This window comes from Lipotes vexillifer, unplaced genomic scaffold (genome assembly GCF_000442215.2).
Source record: "Lipotes vexillifer unplaced genomic scaffold, Lipotes_vexillifer_v1.1 scaffold1117, whole genome shotgun sequence".
NCBI classification, from domain to species: domain Eukaryota; kingdom Metazoa; phylum Chordata; class Mammalia; order Artiodactyla; family Lipotidae; genus Lipotes; species Lipotes vexillifer.
The window spans coordinates 370071-386197 of NW_006778824.1; the positions used below are offsets into that span (position 1 = coordinate 370071).

At 52.3% G+C, this 16127-nt stretch overlaps 1 protein-coding gene across 1 annotated transcript in view; it reads right to left on the reverse strand.

Moving 5' to 3' along the window:
- KNDC1 (kinase non-catalytic C-lobe domain containing 1) overlaps positions 1-16127 on the reverse strand; it is a 56366-nt gene that overhangs the window by 27912 nt on the left and 12327 nt on the right. Inside the window, exons 4-9 of the mRNA XM_007452011.1 lie at positions 5726-5872; positions 5300-5417; positions 3428-4110; positions 1397-1511; positions 539-610; positions 385-446 (exon numbers count right to left, since the gene is read on the reverse strand). Coding sequence (XP_007452073.1) covers positions 385-446; positions 539-610; positions 1397-1511; positions 3428-4110; positions 5300-5417; positions 5726-5872 — 1197 coding nt within the window. The remainder of the gene's footprint in view (positions 1-384; positions 447-538; positions 611-1396; positions 1512-3427; positions 4111-5299; positions 5418-5725; positions 5873-16127) is intronic.

The window sequence follows — 16127 nt, forward strand, 5'->3', positions numbered from 1 at the left end:
CGTTCCCGAAAGCGGAAGTTTTACCTTGGTGCTGAATATAATTTACTCGATTTTAAGTCTGTACAATTGAATTTTTAATAACGGCTGTGTTTGACAAGCATCTGGCAAACATCCCTGAAAGTTCAGCCGTGGGGTCTTGTGAGCACTGCCCGGAGCTGAAGTCCAGGCTCAGATGACACCCTTGTCACCCTCCGGGAGGCCCCCGCAGAGCCGGGCTCTGGACGCGGGGGCTGCGTTGCGGGGGTCGCCTTGACTCTGCTGAGTCCTGATGCTGGGCCCATCCTCTCCCCACCCCCTCCCCCTTTCAGGCTCTCTGGACGGAGGGCGTGGGCACCACAGACAGGGGCAGGGGGCCATGGGATGGGGTGGGGAGGGCCCAGGTACCTTTTCAGTCGTCAGCTTTTGCTCTGCGACCTCAGGAGCCAGAAAGAACGAGTTGTAAGCACCTGAGAGGGAAAACCCCAAACCCACTGAGCTTTCCTTCAGCCTTGGCTGTCGGAACCAGAGCGCAGCCCCCCGGGAGGGCCCACTTACGCACCGCTGGCGGGAGGTGGCCCAAAAAGCACAGTTCCATCCTCGGCCACCAGCACGGAGTCCAGACACAGGTAGGCTGCAAGGAAAGGCGAGGGTCAGGGCGGCTGTAGACTCACGTCCCCTTCAGGGCCGGCAGAGCCACGGTCGTGGGGCAGGCCCCTCTCTCAGCCACCCCACGGGCTCCCAAGCCACCCAGGGAGTGCAGGGACGCTGGGGCCCTTGCTGGACACAGCACAGGGGCCAAGGGCTGGCTCCCCTCCCCAGAGGCCCGGGCGACAGGCCACGGAAGGGCCACAGGAGCTGCGGGAAGAGGAGGGGGACAGAGGGACGTGACCCACCCGCCGAGCGCGGCCCTGGGAGGGGTCCCGGGGGAGGCTGGGTGCCGGCGCTTTGTACCCACAGGCCTGAGGCTCACAGGACCTGAGGGAGGCCAGAGAGCAACGCCCCTGCCCTGCTAGGACCACCGTGGGGCCGGAGACCGGTCCCTCTGCCTGGTAGAGCTGAGCTTCAGGGGCCACAAACGAGTCTAACGTCCGAGGATCGCCCCCCCGCCAGCCAATCTTTGTCTCCTTGGGGACAGCGTCACCCCTTCTAAGAGGGTGTGGCCCAGGGCCACTGCACAGCTCCTGTCCCTCCTCGGCAGGTGGAGGCCCACGTTTGAAGCTGCCCTCTGACCCCCTTGGTCCTGAGACCAGAGTAGGTACCCCCAGGTCGCCCCCGGCTCACAGGGTGGACACTGCCACCCGGCCCCAGGCTGCCCACACAGCCCACATGGGTGACAGAGGCCACGTGTGGCCCTGGGTCCTGACCCGGACATGCTGGGGGTTGGCATGCTGGACGAGGACCCATGGGAGGGCGTCACCTGGGTGCTGGCCGTGCGTCCGCAGGGTGCTGAGGCATGCGTGGGACAGAGCCCAGAGCTCGTACTCCTTGAAGGGCCGGCGCAGCTTAGACAGGAGGTCCTGCAGGGAGACGCCCTGAGGGGGGCGGGGGGAGGAGCCACATTCAGTGTGTGGGCACTTCAGAGGGGTGCATGGAAGAAGACGACAGGGCAGGGACCACCTCAAACACGTGGGGTTTACCCCACACAGTGCACCCCCGGCACGGCACGACGGGCTGGGAGAGTCCCCACGTCAGCACAACAGGTGCTGGGGGTGCACGTGGAGAAACCAGCACCTGTGCATGGCCGGCGGGAACATAAAACGGTGCAACGACGTGGAAAACAGCACAGAGGCTCCTCAAAGAATCAGACGGAGAATTACCATCTGACCCAGCAATTCCACTTAAAAGCAGGGTCTTGAAGACGTATTTGCACACCCATGTTCAAATCAGCATGATTTACGAGAGCTAACACATGGAAGCAACCCAAGTACCATTGGTGGATGGATGGATAAGCATTATGTGGTCCATCCATAAGATGGATATTATTCAGCCTTAAAAAGGAAGAGAATTCTGACACAGCTACAACATAGATGAAGCCTGAGGACACTGTGGTCCGTGAGGTAAGCTAGTCACAAAGGGACAAACATTGTATATTTCCTCTTCTATCAAAGACTGAGAGTAGTCACGCCCATAGAGACAGAAAGTAGACGAGAGGTTATCAGGGCCGGGGGTGGGGTGGGGATGGCAAGTAAGTGTTTAATGGGGACATAGTTTCAGTCTGGGATGATGACAAAGTTCCAGGGATGGATGATGGTCATGGTTGCACAACAGTGTGAATGTACCTAATGCCACTGTCCTGTACACTTGAAATGGTTAAGATGGTAAATTTTATGTTATGGGTCCCCCTTCCCTCACACCGCCCGCCCCCCAGATTAAAGTCCAAGAGTCAGAAGAATGAGTTCAGCTGGAAGGGAGTTCTCTGCTTTGCGGCCACGGGAAGAGCTGGCAGCACAACCGCCCGCTTGGACACAGAAGTGCATGTTCAGAGGAAGGTTCCAGAGGCAGTGTCTTCACCCCTCCTGGACGCCCCTCTGTGCCCAGGGTGTAGCTGCCTCGGTCCTGAGACTTCACTGCCTGCCTCATCCAGTCTGTGCCTGGCCAGCGGCCCAGGTTCTGGGGCACAGGGCCTCCCAAGCCTCCTGCTACATGTGGGGTTGGAGCAGCTAGCTCTGCACCCAGGACATGCTCTCCAGAGGAGATCTGGGTCCCCGACTCTGGACCAGCCCTGACACCTGACGGGTTGTGACCTGTGTGGGGGCCAAAGTCTGGTGGGCCCTGATGCCTTGAGCCTTCGGGGCAGGGAAGCCTGGTGGTTAAGACCATGGCTGGGCTCCCAATCAGCTCTGCCCTTCAGCGACCGCCCACCCTCCTCATGGCGGCCCCCAGCCTCAGTTTACCCATCCGGAAGGTGGGCTGTCTGTGAGGCTGGTGGGCATTTGAAGGTGAGCAGAGCCCTGGGCTCAGGCCTGAGGTTTTCACCTCGGTGCCTGGGCGCTCTGGGTACACGAGTGTGGTCGGGTGGGTGGACGTGGGGAGGCCAGGGGAGATGGTCTGGGCTGAGTGGACAGCACGTGGGCATCGAGCACGTGTCAACGCGATGGTGTCTTCAGGATGGGCTTCCATTTTAAAGTAATCATATTTTTCAAGTAAATTACCCTCAGGTGCTTATCAGGATATGAATAAAAATGTAACTCAGAGTCTGCCCTCCCCTTTGACCTCTGGGTCAGCAAAGCTTGATGGGAATGAAGCTGGTGGAGTCGGCACTGCTGTACAGACACACGTGTGTTCGGGCCACCGAACCCCAGGTGACTTCGTCCCGAGATGCTCACAGGCACCCACCTTAGGGGAGCGACTTACTTCGTACTCAAGAGCCCGCGCCTGCGGAGGGAGCGTGTGCGCGGTGCGTGTGCACCCAGGCCCCTCCCGGGCCACGCAGGCCACGGTCACCCACCTGCTCCAGGGCTGCTCCGCCCGGCTCCCCGGCTCTGTCCGCAGTCCCGTCATCAGGCTCGGGAGTCCCTGGGTCTCTGCCGGCATCGCGAGGGCCCTTGGAACCGGGCAGGGGGCTTCCCTCCGCGGGGCCAGGGCCACGCGCCCCCCTGTCCCCACTGCGCCGGAGCTCGACGTCTCGCTCCAGCCACAGACTGGATTCGGGCTGTGCCTGGGAGCTGGTAAGGCCATTTTTCCCCTCCGGAAAGGGCTTCCTGGGGTCTGGAGGGAAGAATTCTGGTGCCGGTGGCTGGGTTTTCGTGCTGGTCAGCGACAGGCAGAGGGCACCGGCCTCGGGGCTGCAGGGTGGGAGCCAGGGCAGCGTCTGCACCTCCCTCAGGCGGCTCCTCTCCAGGGAGCCTCTGTCCGGGTCCCCCAGGGGCTGCTGGGCATCCAGGAGGAGGCAGGCCAGCCTTTCGGGGACCAGCCCCTCCTGGCCCGGGCTTTCTCCGTTTTTCACAGGGGCTGACAGCAGAGCCTTGGAGGGCGGGGTCCCCGGGTGCTCCAGGCTTTCTCCGGCGGGGCTCGGGGGCCGGCCCTCCAGGGCAGGCAGGGCCGCTGGGTCCGCGGAGCGGTCCCCTGGCTGCCTCTTGGGCCCCACATTTTTTGGAGCCAGTCTCTCCCTCCAGGTGATCTCACTGACATCTGGGCAAAAGCAAGACGTGATTACAGCCGAGGGCCACGGCCAGGATGGACCTCCCCCTGCAATCCCCACGCTCACGGCCACCAAGGCACCCACTCCTGCAGGACCCCTGGACCCCCACCCATCACAGAGAGCACGGGGCCTCCCAGGCCCCCTACCCCTTCCCTAAGGACTGGCCCAGAAACGTCCTCATCTGCTTCCTTAATCACACCATCTTGGCTAAGTAATGAGTCTCTGAAGGCTCTCGGTCCCCCCCGCTGCCCAAGCCAGGATGAGCTTCCCGAAGGGGTTTCCTAAGGCCTGTCTAATTAGCTCATCCAAAAAGCACATGGTTTTGCTATTACGGTTACACAAGTGATACTCCCCAAAGGCATAAATTAAACCTGGCAGCAGCCCCAGCTCATCCTGACGTACAACCTTCCACACACGTGTCTGTGTGAACCCCTCTAGAGACACACGCCCTCCCCTCCCAGTGGCCTGCAGCCCCCTCAATGGAGCTTCTGCTCTCAGTGTTAACGCCCTCCCTGATGTTAGAGCCGCCAGCGGGCCTGGTGCTGCAGTGTCACAAACGCCAACGTGGTGGGAAATGCCGCTCGCTTGGCTGGGGGAGGGGCCCTGCCGCCCCCAGAGGATCCACACCTCCCCTCAGGACCCTCCAGGCTCCCTGCTGCGAGCACAGCGCAGAGCAGACGTTGGCATTTGTTCAAAATGCCACCCGAGATTATGCCTTGTGAGCCATGAAAATCCCAGGTGCTTCAGCAACAGCTTGTGTGGCCGGGAAGTAAGTGGCCACCAGACAGGCGGTGCTGTGTCCATGTCCCCAACGCCCACAGAAGAGGACAGAGGTGACCAGTCCTGAGGGCAATCACTTCCCATATGACCTGCCTCTCACCTCCAATTGTGGGTCAGAGCGTGTGAATGTTTGCAGACGTGTTTGTGCGTGTGGGAAACTGTGGGCGTGTGCTGCGTGTGCACGGGGGTGTGCTCGCTGTGTGAGTTAATAGTCTAAATAGGTGTGTCCGAGTTTGCACATGCTTGTATGTTTCCATGTGTGCTGTGGGAGCACGTGGGATCTGTCTGCGCAAACGTGTGTGTACGTGATCGTGTTAATGCTTGTGCATACCCATGTGTGCGTGTGAGTGCGTGCACATGCCTGGGCGCGTGTGCAGGCTCGTCCACCCGTGTGCTTACCTTGAAACGCCCCGAAGGACTCGATGGAGAGCACCCTCCTCCCGGCAGCCGAGAGGCTCTGGCACAGGCGGCAGGAGGACGTGAGCTGCATCTTCCCCTCGCACAGTGCGATGATGCTCTGTGACCGGAGGCAGCACTCAGCCCCACCCGGCCCCCGCCGCCCCCTTGCCGCTCTAGGCGCCGGGATTGCGAGGCGGGGCGTCCTGAGCTTCATGATCCCCGCGGGACAGAATCTGCTACGTGAAGCCAGCGGATTCTGTCCTGCCTGTGACAGTTATAATGCACACGCCCGTTCATCGCAAAAATGCAGAGTAAAGCAGTCGGGAGCCCGGGTGACGGGCCGGTGGGGGCCCGCGTGTGCGCGCTGGCTGTGCATGCACCTGGCTGGGGGCGCACGGGGGAAGCGGGGGCTGCCTTCGCGCCTACCTGCAGGTCGGGCCGGTCCTGGGGGTCCTCGGCCTGCATCTGGCCCAGCAGCGCTTCCAGCTCCCGGCTCAGCCTGGGCTGGGGCTCGGGCTCCGTCACATAGTCGAGGGCTGCCTTCAGTGTGGCCCCCAGAGAGTAGATGTGGGCCTGCGGCAGCACCAGAGAGCCCACTGGGCGTGGGGCAGGGCCTCACAGCCTCCCCGGGCAGCACCTGTCCCCAGGCAGCCGCTGCTCCTCTGGGCCTGGAGCACCTGCGCTTTACAGGGCCGCCTCCCCTGCCCCCAGCGCGGCGATTCTCCTGGCCCCGGGCCACCCCCATGCTCCTGGGCCTGGGGTCTGTGCCGGCCCTGCGCCACCAGCCCCAGCCCACCTCCCCGGCACAGGCCCTCGCCTGGCACAGGCCCTGTCTTCAAAGGGCCAGCCTTTTCTTTTTCAAGTGTATGCTTCAAAAACTGATTTGAGGAGGAGGAAAGGCAGGTTTCTTGCAGTTTGGAAGTCAGGGTTTTCCCCTGTGAGAGTGGGGCTCTTCACCCCATGCCCGCTGGGACAGGCTCACAGGGAAGGCCTCAGCCCTCGGGTCCTGGAGGGGCTGCCGACCCCCGTGGCCAGGTGTCCTCCAACACCATCTGGCCTTCTCGCCTCATCCCAGGACCGTGCACGTGGGGCTTCATCATCCCCGCTTCACTCACAGGTAGCTGAGACCAGAGAGGTTCAGGAACCTGCCTGGGGCCGCACAACTGGGCCAGGAGGAGCTGGTGGGGGCCCTGGGCCATGTGGCTCCAGAGAGGTGGGTCACACAGCTCAGGAGTAGAGGCTGGGCCCCCAGAGGCCGGCTCTCCCCACCTCCCTGCCCCGGAGCTCTCCCCACACCAACCAGTGAGTCCCTCACCTCCAGCCCTGGGCCCACTCTGGTCCAGGGTCAACACCTAGCCAGGGCCAGACTCAGCATGGCTGAGTGGTGGGGTCCTGGCCCTCTCCCTGGACAGCGTCGTGACTTGTCAGGGACGTCTTGCCCGGCCTCGTCACATGACCCTCAGACCCCACCTTCCTGGTCTGTGGGGAGGTCTGCGACCACCGGCTCTTGCTGTTGTTCTAGGGCTGTCTGGTTTCCACTGGCCGCCTGGCTGAGACGTGCCCTCCTGACCCACCTCCCTGCCAGCGTCTCTCTCAGGAGCTGGGCACGTGGGGGTCTACCCCTCGCCACTCAGGGCAGTTCCTGTGTTTTGCTGTTGTGGCCAGCGCTGCAGTGGCCGTCGTCACGTGGACGTCTCTGTGCATCCGCAGCATGCTCACGAAGCCTCAGGCCCCGCAAGTGGGGCTACCAAGCTGGGCTACATCCGTTCCATTTGCAGTTTTCGGAGCTGCTGAGGAGCTTCCCTCGTGAGTGACCGGCCCAGCCATGTGCGTGTGTCTGTGCGTGTGTGTGTGGGTCAAACCCCCTCCCCCTTCCAGCTCAGTGTCTCGTGCTAACCTGCATTTCTGTGACCGTGAATGAGACCAAGCATCTGTTCATCTCTATTTGCTGTTTTAAATTTTCCTCTTTATGCCCACTCGTGGACTTTGCTCACTTGTCCGCTGAGCTGTTCCCTGTTTTGAGTGCACTCTTGGCACATGAAGGGGCTGATCCCTGGTCTGTGTGTCACACGTATATTCTGTCACTGATGTTTCAATTTTTTCATGTGTCTTTTGACATTCAAAAATTCTAATGTTTAATTTGTGAAACTGGATGATTTTTTTTATTGCCTTCTTAAGAGGACCTTCCCTATAGCCCAAGACAATAAAAACAGCTAACTTCTGCTTTTTCCAATACTTCTATAATTTGAAAGCATCTAGCTCTAATCCCTGTGGGTTGTACCTGTGAGCTGGCACACTGCAGGGATCTGGTTTTGGCTCCTTCCTGATGGACAGCCACCTCCATCTCCCACACTGTTAAAGAAGAGCCCACCCTCTGTCCACCCTGAACCCTCGTCCTGCTGCCCTCAGCTCCCCAGGGCTCCAGGCTCTGGCTGGCCTCCCCTCCTCTTACTCTGTGTCTCTCCCTCTGTCCAGACTGTGCTGCTATTTTAATTATGGTAGCTTCAGAGTGCATTTTCTTTCTTTCTTTCTTTCTTTCTTTCTTTCTTTCTTTCTTTTTTTGCTGAGCCATGTGGCTTGTGGGATCTTAGTTCCCCAACTTGGGATCGAAGTGAAAGCGCCCAGTCCTAACCACTGGACTGCCAGGGAATTCCCCAGAGTGCATTTTCATACCTGGTGGACAAATGGCCCTCCTTTTTTTCCCCCAAAATGTTTGATTATTTTCACATTTGTCAGGTTTAAGATATATATATATATATATATATATATATATATATATAGGTTCCCCCATTCCCATTAAAAAAAAAAAACCCAAAAGGTTGGAATTTTATTGTAACAGCACTGACGTGGCAGAATTTGGCAAGGACCAACGTCATACAAGATGAAATACTTGGATGTCAGCAAGATGGCTGTCCCTAGATTGTATTCCCCTCAACAACAATTTGGCATCCATCTGCGGACAAGATTTCCTTTGTGGGAGCTGTGGGATCCAGCAACGTATGCCAAGGGACCTGGCAGGAGTCTTGCCCAGCTGTGTGTCAGGTGAGAGGCAGACAAACCTCTGTCCTGGTTGTGGACCCTTTAGCTAGACTAACTAGGGAAAAAAAGAGAGGACTCAAAAAAATAAAATCAGAAATGAGGGATGAGACATTACACCTGATACCACAGAAACACAAAGGATCATAAGAGACCACTATTTATATGCCAACAACTTGGATAGCCTAGAAAAAATAGATGAATTCCTAGAAAACTACAACTTACCAAAACTGAATCATGAAGAAACAGATAATCTGAACAAACTATTACTAGTAAGGAGATCGAATCAGTAATCAAAAACCTCCCAACAAAGAAAAGCCCAGGACTAGATGATTTCAGTGGTGAATTCTACTCACATTTATTTAAAGAATTAATACCAATCCTTCCTAAATTCTTCCAAAAACTGAAGGAGAGGGAACACTCCCAAACTCATTTTATGAGGCCAGCGTTACCCTGACATCAAAGCCAGTTAAGAACAGTACAAGAAAACTATAGACCAATATCCCTGATGAATATAGGTGTAAAAATCCTCAACAAAATATTAGCAAACTAAATTCAAAAGTAATTAAAAGGATCATATACCATGGTCAAGGGGGATTTGTCCCTAAGATGCAAAAATGGGTCAATATACACAAATCAGTAACTGTGAGTCACCATATTAATAGAATAAAACATAAAAATCATATGATCATCTCAATAGAAGCAGAAAAAAGCATTTGGCAAAATTCAGCATCCTTTCATGGTAAAAACTCTCAATGAACTGGGTATAGAAGGGATGTACCTCAACATAACAAAGGCCACATATTACAAGCTCACAGCTAACATCATACTCAATGGTGAAAGGTTGAAATCTTTTCCTTTAAGATCAGAACAAGACAAGGATGCCCACTCTCATCATTCCTTTTCAACACACTGGAAGTTCTAGCCAGAGAAATCAGTCAAGAAAAATAAATAAAAGGCAACCAAACTAGAAGGGAATAAATAAAATTGTCTCTATTTGCACATGATATGATCTTATATATAGAAAATCTTAGATGCCACCAAAAATCTTTTAGTAACAACAAATTCAGTAAAATTTCAGGATACAAAATCAGCGTGCATAAATCAGTTACATTTCTATACACTAACAATGAAATATCTAAAAAAGAAATAAAGAAAATAATCACACTCACAATAGCATCAAAAACAATAGAATATTTACGAAAAACAATAAAATATTTAGGAATAAATATAACCAAGCAGGTGAAAGATATGTATATTGCAAAGAATAAGACTTTGATGAAAGAAGTTGAAGACACAAATAACTGGAATGATATCCTGTGTTCATGGATCAGAAGAATTAATATTGTTAAAATGTCCATCCTACCCAACGCCATCTATAGACTGAATGCAATTTCTATCAATATTCCTATGGCATTTTCATAGAAATAGAAAAAAATCCAAAAGTTTGTATGGAACCACAAAAGACTACAAATAGCCAAAGCAATCCTGAGAAAGAGCAAAGCTGGAGGCATCACACTTCCTGGTGCGTGTATTACACAGCTCTAGTAATCAAACCAGTATGGTATTGGCATAAAAACCATCACATGGAACAGAATTGAGAGCCCAGAAATAAAACCACGCATATACAGTCAACTAGTATTTGACAAGGGAGCAAAGAACCCTTACTGTGAAACGGCAGTCTCTACAATAAATGATATTGGGAAAACTGGACAGCCACATGCAAAAGAATGAAACTGGACCTGTACGTTACACCACACACAAAAACTCATAATGGATTACAGAATTAAACATAAGACCTGAAAACCATAGAAATCATAGAAGAAAACATAGGGGGAAAGCTCCCTGACATTGGTCTTGGCAATGATTTTTTTGGACATAACACCACAAGCACAAGCACCAAAAGAAAAAACAAATAAATGGAACTACATCAAACTAAAAAGCTTCTGCATAAGAAACAATTAACAACGTGAAAAGGCAACCTATGGGAGAAAATATTTGCAAACCATTTACCTCATAGGGGGTTAATATCTGAACTAAAGAACTCACACAACTCAAGAGCAACAAAATAATCTGATTAAAAAATGGGCAGAGGGACTTCCCTGGTGGCACAGTGGTTAAGAATCCGCCTGCCAATGCAGGGGACACGGGTTTGAGCCCTGGTCCGGGAAGATCCCACATGCTGCGGAGCAACTAAGCCCGTGCGCCACAACTACTGAGCCTGCGCTCTAGAGCCCGCGAGCCACAACGACTGAGCCCATGCGCCGCAACTACTGAGCCCGTGTGCCTGGAGCCCGTGCTCCGCAACAAGAGGAGCCACTGCAGCGAGAAGCCCGCGCACCACAACGAAGAGTAGCCCCCACTCGCCACAGCTAGAGAAAGCCCGTGTGCAGCAGTGAAGACCCAATGCAGCCAAAAATAAACAAATAAATAAATTTATTTAAAAAAAAATGGGCAGAGGGAGATTTCCCTGGTGGCCCAGTGGCTAAGACTCCATGCTCCCAATGGTCAGATCCTATGTGCTGCAACTAAGAGTTCGCATGCCACAACTAAGAGTTCTCATGCCACAACTAAAGATCCCGCATGCCGCAACTAAGACCCAGCACAGCCAAATAAATAAATAATTTTTTTAAAAAAGATGCTATTTTAAAAAAATGGGTAGAGCAACTGAATAGACATTTTCCCAGGAAGACATACAAATAACTAACTGGTACATGAAAAGATGCTCAACCTCACTAATAATCAGGGAAATGCAAATCAAAATTAAAATGAGATATCATCTCACACCTGTTAGAATGGCTGTTATCAAAAAGACAAGAGATAACAAGTGTTGGTGAGAATGTGGAGAAAATGTGGTGAGAATGTGCACCGTTGGTGGGAATGTAAATTGGTGCAGTCACTATGGAAAACAACGTGGAGGTTCCTCAAAAAATTAAAAATAGAACCTCCATATGATCCAGCAACCCCACTTCCATGTGTATATCCAAAAGAAATGAAATCAGGCTCTCGAAGAGATACCTGCACCCCCATGTTCACTGCAGCATTATTCACAAAAGCCAAGACATGGAAACAAATCTAAGTGTCTTTGGGTGAATGGATAAGGAAAATGTGGTCTGTATACACAATGGAATATTATTCAGCTACAAGAAAGAAGGACGGTCATTGCTGGCATTATGCTAAGTGCAATAAGTCAGACAGAGAAAGACATACTGTATGATCTCACTTACATGTAGAATGGAAAAAACTGAACTCATAGAAACAGAGAGTAGAATGGAGGTTGCCAGGGGCCTGTGGGCGGCAGGGAGTGAGGAGACACTGGTTGAAGGGCACAAACTTCCAGTTATAAGACGAATAGGTTCTTGGCATCTAATGCACAGCATGGTGGCTACAGTCAACAATACTGTACTGTATACTTCAAAGTTCCTAAGAGAGTTGACCTTTAATGTTCTCACCACCAAAAAGAAATTAGTGGTGGAGGTGTTAGGTGTTAACTAACCCTACCGGGAAATAGTTTTGAAATATGTTAGGTATATATCAAATCATTAGGCTGTAGGCCCTGAACTTACACAACGTTAAATGTCAGTTTTGTCGCAGTAAAGCTGGAAAAAATAGTGTAGGGACAGGGTCCATCTCCTCATTTTCTCGTGCCTTGTTTTTTCATTTTTAGAAGAGTGGTTTGCTGTGCACTTTCAATCCTTCCTGCCATGTTCACTCCCGGGCTTTCTGTGGTCGTGGCTGTTATACGTGGGACATTTTCCATTTCCTCTCGAATTGGTAACTACCAACACAAAGGAAAGCTACGTACTTTGGGGGATGTATCTTGCCTTCCGCTGACGTCTGCAGTCTTTTATTCTATCATTTTCCACTGAAGCCCCTGACCTCTCAGGCCCACAATCTTGTCGTCACCTACAGACAACGCCAGCCTGCTCAGGAGGGTGTCCGGCTACCCGCTCGGGGCCCTGTGAACACGGCTGGTGCCCACCCTGATGGCCCGGAGTCTGTCCGCTCTCCCTGTGCACGAGGCCGGGCCCCTGCGCCGCCGCCAGCCTCTCACGAGAGAAACTGGCACCCCTGCCCTGGTCCCCAGGCGGACGGCAGCCCGCTCCCCACCTCACACACTGACCTCGCCCTCTGCGCCCAGGGCCTCCATCTGGGTCCCCACGGAGCCAGCACCCAGGGCTTCCTGAAGGGGCCAAAAGTAGGTCAAGCTGCTGCACAGACTCAGGCAGACGCCTTGGTTTGGGAGCCCTGCTGGGTGCTGCGGGTGGAAGGAAAGGCAGACCCTACGAGCCCCGACCTGCAGGCCAGGCCACAGCAGTGAGGCCCCCAACAAGTCACAGCCCTGAGGGTGAGACGTGGCTCTGCCCAGGGTACCTGCTCCTGCTGTCCACGCCCTGTCGTCCCGCCAGGAACACTGGTGCCCGTCTACCCTCCCACACGTGCATCCATCCATCCATCCGTCCATCCCCTCTCCATCTGCCACCCACATTTACTTTTCCTCCCTCCCTGCCTTCCTTCCTACTTTTCTTTGTATCTGTACCTATATCTTTCTGTCTCTGTCCACCTTCATCTATCCATCCATCTCTTTTAGTTTGAAAACAACTCAGCAAACAAACTTCTCACTGGCTGTCAGATGACACTGTCCACTACACACTGGCCAACACCAGCGTCTTTGGCCCTCGAGGTCTTTCCACCTTTAATTCCTGTCTTGGAAGCCCCCCTAGTGGTGACCCTGTGAACCCTACTTGCATCAAGTCCGTCCCCCTGTGGACCATGGCCCATGAGGCACGATCCCACCTGTTCTGCTGCCATCTGAGCACCGAGCGGGGACCCCAGAATCATGGGCGGTGCCAACACCGGGATCGGGGCACTGGCGCCCACGCTGACACAGGTGTGAGGCAAGAAGGACCTGCTTGCCCCGTGGGAGGAGCAACAGGGAAAGTCACCAACCACCCGCTAGGAATTACGGCGACTCAGAGAAGAAAACTTGTCATGATAGGAAGATTCTGGGGACAGGAAGCATTAAAAAGGAAGGGGGACCCCCCCTCCCCTCCCACTAAGGACAGTCTCTCCCTGCCCCCTGAGCGTGGTCCCATCACTCCTCCCTCCCTGTCGTGGGCCTGCCTGTCCCTACACCCTGCAGCAGGTGGGGTCCCTGCCCCGGGAAAGCCCCTCCACCCAGGGAGCTCTGTCATTTGGAGAGTGGATGGAGGCTCCCTTCCATTGCTGGACTCGCTTTCTCTGCAAAGGGAGGGGTACAGCGCCGTCTACACCTCAGAGTAAGGAGCAGACAACTCGGCAAAAGAGGAAAAGCGACAAAACGACAGAAGACCTGAATGGCCCAACGGGCGGGGAGGGACCTGTGGCTCTGCCTTTCACCTGAACGCTTAGAGGCCATTGCAGGGTTATTGATTGGTGTGATTTCAATACTGTTGTGTCTCGAGGATCAGGGAGGCCAAGGAAGGGACTGGGAAGGGCAGTCAGTGGAGCAGTGAGAACACACACCGCATCGGTCAGTAAACTGTGCCGTGGAACAATTACAATAGCAACATTAAAGATCACTGATCACGGACAACCATAACAAATCTAATAATAATAATTATAAAGCTTGAAATATTGTGAAAATTCCCAAAATGTGACAGAGATACGAAGTGAACAAATGCAGCTGAGAAAATAGCACCGACAGACGTGCTCAAGGCAGGGCGGCCACAAACCTTCAGTCTGTAAAAAATGCAGTATCTGCAAAGCACGATAAAGTGAAGTGCAATCAAGTGAGGTCTGCCTGTATCACAATAAAAACTAAGAAAAACCCAACCCATTCTTTCAGAAGAAATCCCAACGGAAATAAAGAAACACCTAGAGGGACTCTCCTCGTGGTCCAGCAGTTAAGACTTTGCCTTCCAACACACTGGGTGTGGGTTGGATCCCTGGTTGGGAGCTAAGATCCCACATGCCTTGCAGCGAAAAACCAAAACATAAAACAGAAGCAATATTGTAACAAATTCAATAAAGACTTTAAAAATGGTCCACATCAAAAAGTCTTTCTTTAACAAAATAAAGAAACACCTAGAAGTGAATGACACCGCATATGCCGTGTGGCGAAACTCGTGTCGGAGGGAAAGTCTTAGCTTTAGACGTTGACCCTAATATTAGGAAAGAAGAAAAGCTCAGACTGATGAGCTGCGTGTCCAACTCAAGTTAGGAAAACTCACTGAACTCGAAACAAGTACAAGAAGAAAGAGACTGGAACATAAGAGCAGAATTGATGGAGACGAAACCAAGACAGGACAGGAGACCTCACACCGTACACGGTGGGCTCTTTGAAAAGCTGATGGAAGAAACTTCCACGTATGGAGGTTTGGGGAAGTCGCTCTGGCTCATGTGTGATTTGGCTTGAACTTTGTGCTGGTCAGAGCAGCCCGTCTTTTTTTTGTTTGATTGTTTTTTAAGATACATGTCCCTGTGCTCCAGGAGGGCAAAGGGAATAACAGTCATTTAATAATATTAATAACAATAATTACACTCATTATTGACATTCACTCAGCACTCACTACACGAAGGGCTGCTAAGGAGATCAGGGCTACAGGACGTCAGAGAGGTGAGAAAGCCCCACGGGATCCACTGGTTGGGAAGGCTTCTGGAAGTTGGTGGACTTGACGGGTGCAGAGAGGAGGCCTGGCAAGTCCTTCTGGGGGCAAATCATGGTGTGCTCACTGCTGCCATGTTAGCCGCACTCACGTGTAGCCTCTGTCTTTCTAAAAATTTTATTTTATTGAAGCATAGTTGATTTACATTGTTGTGTTAATCTCTGCTGTGCAGCAAAGAGACTCAGTTATACACACATATATGCTTTTTCATATTCTTTTCATTATGGTTTATCACAGGATATTGAATATAGTTCCCTGTGCTATACAGTAGGACCTTGTTGTTTATCCATCCTGTATATAATAGTTTGCATCTGTTAATCCCAAACCCAATCCACCCCTCCTTTACCCGCCTCCCCCTTGGCAACCACAAGTCTGTTTTCTATGTCTGTGTGTCTGTTTCTGTTTTGTAAAGTTCATTTGTGTCATATTTTAGATTTCACATATAGGTGATAGCATATAGTATTTGTCTTTCTCTTTCTGATGTACTCCATTTAGCATGATAATCTCTAGGTCCATCCATGTTGCTGCAAAGGACATTATTTTATTCTTTTTTATGGCTGAGTAGTATTCCATTGTGTGTGTGTGTGTGTATCGCATATATATCACATATGCATATATATCACATCTTTATCCATTCACCTAGAGCAGCCTGTCTTAAGGCCTGCTGAAGACCACATTGTATAACTGCTTTAACGTTAAAGAAAAGGATATATTTAAAAATCAAAATGGAGTAACTGTGGTTCAGGCATCCAGGATGGAGCCGGGTGGCTGCTGTGGATGTGGTTTCAGACACATTCCTGCATCCCTGAAAACTTGAATTCGGGACCCTATCAGACTCAATGACACCACCGGCCATTCTCAAAACAGTATCTGCCAGCAGCTGCCACCCACAACCTTAGGTCTCAAGTCTCTCCTTGTAACTATGCTACCATTTCAGACCCCAACCAATCATGCTTAAGCAGCACCCTTACTTCTTGCAGCTCCAATCCTAATTCCTGACAAACAACTTCAGGAATTTTGTGGATTTTGCCTTTACAAGCCTTCCCCATTTTGCAGCCTGCGGAACATGATTCAAGTGCCCCTTGAACCTGTGTCTCTCAGGCTGTAGTCCTCAGTATGGCTCACATAACACTCTTTCCTTTCCT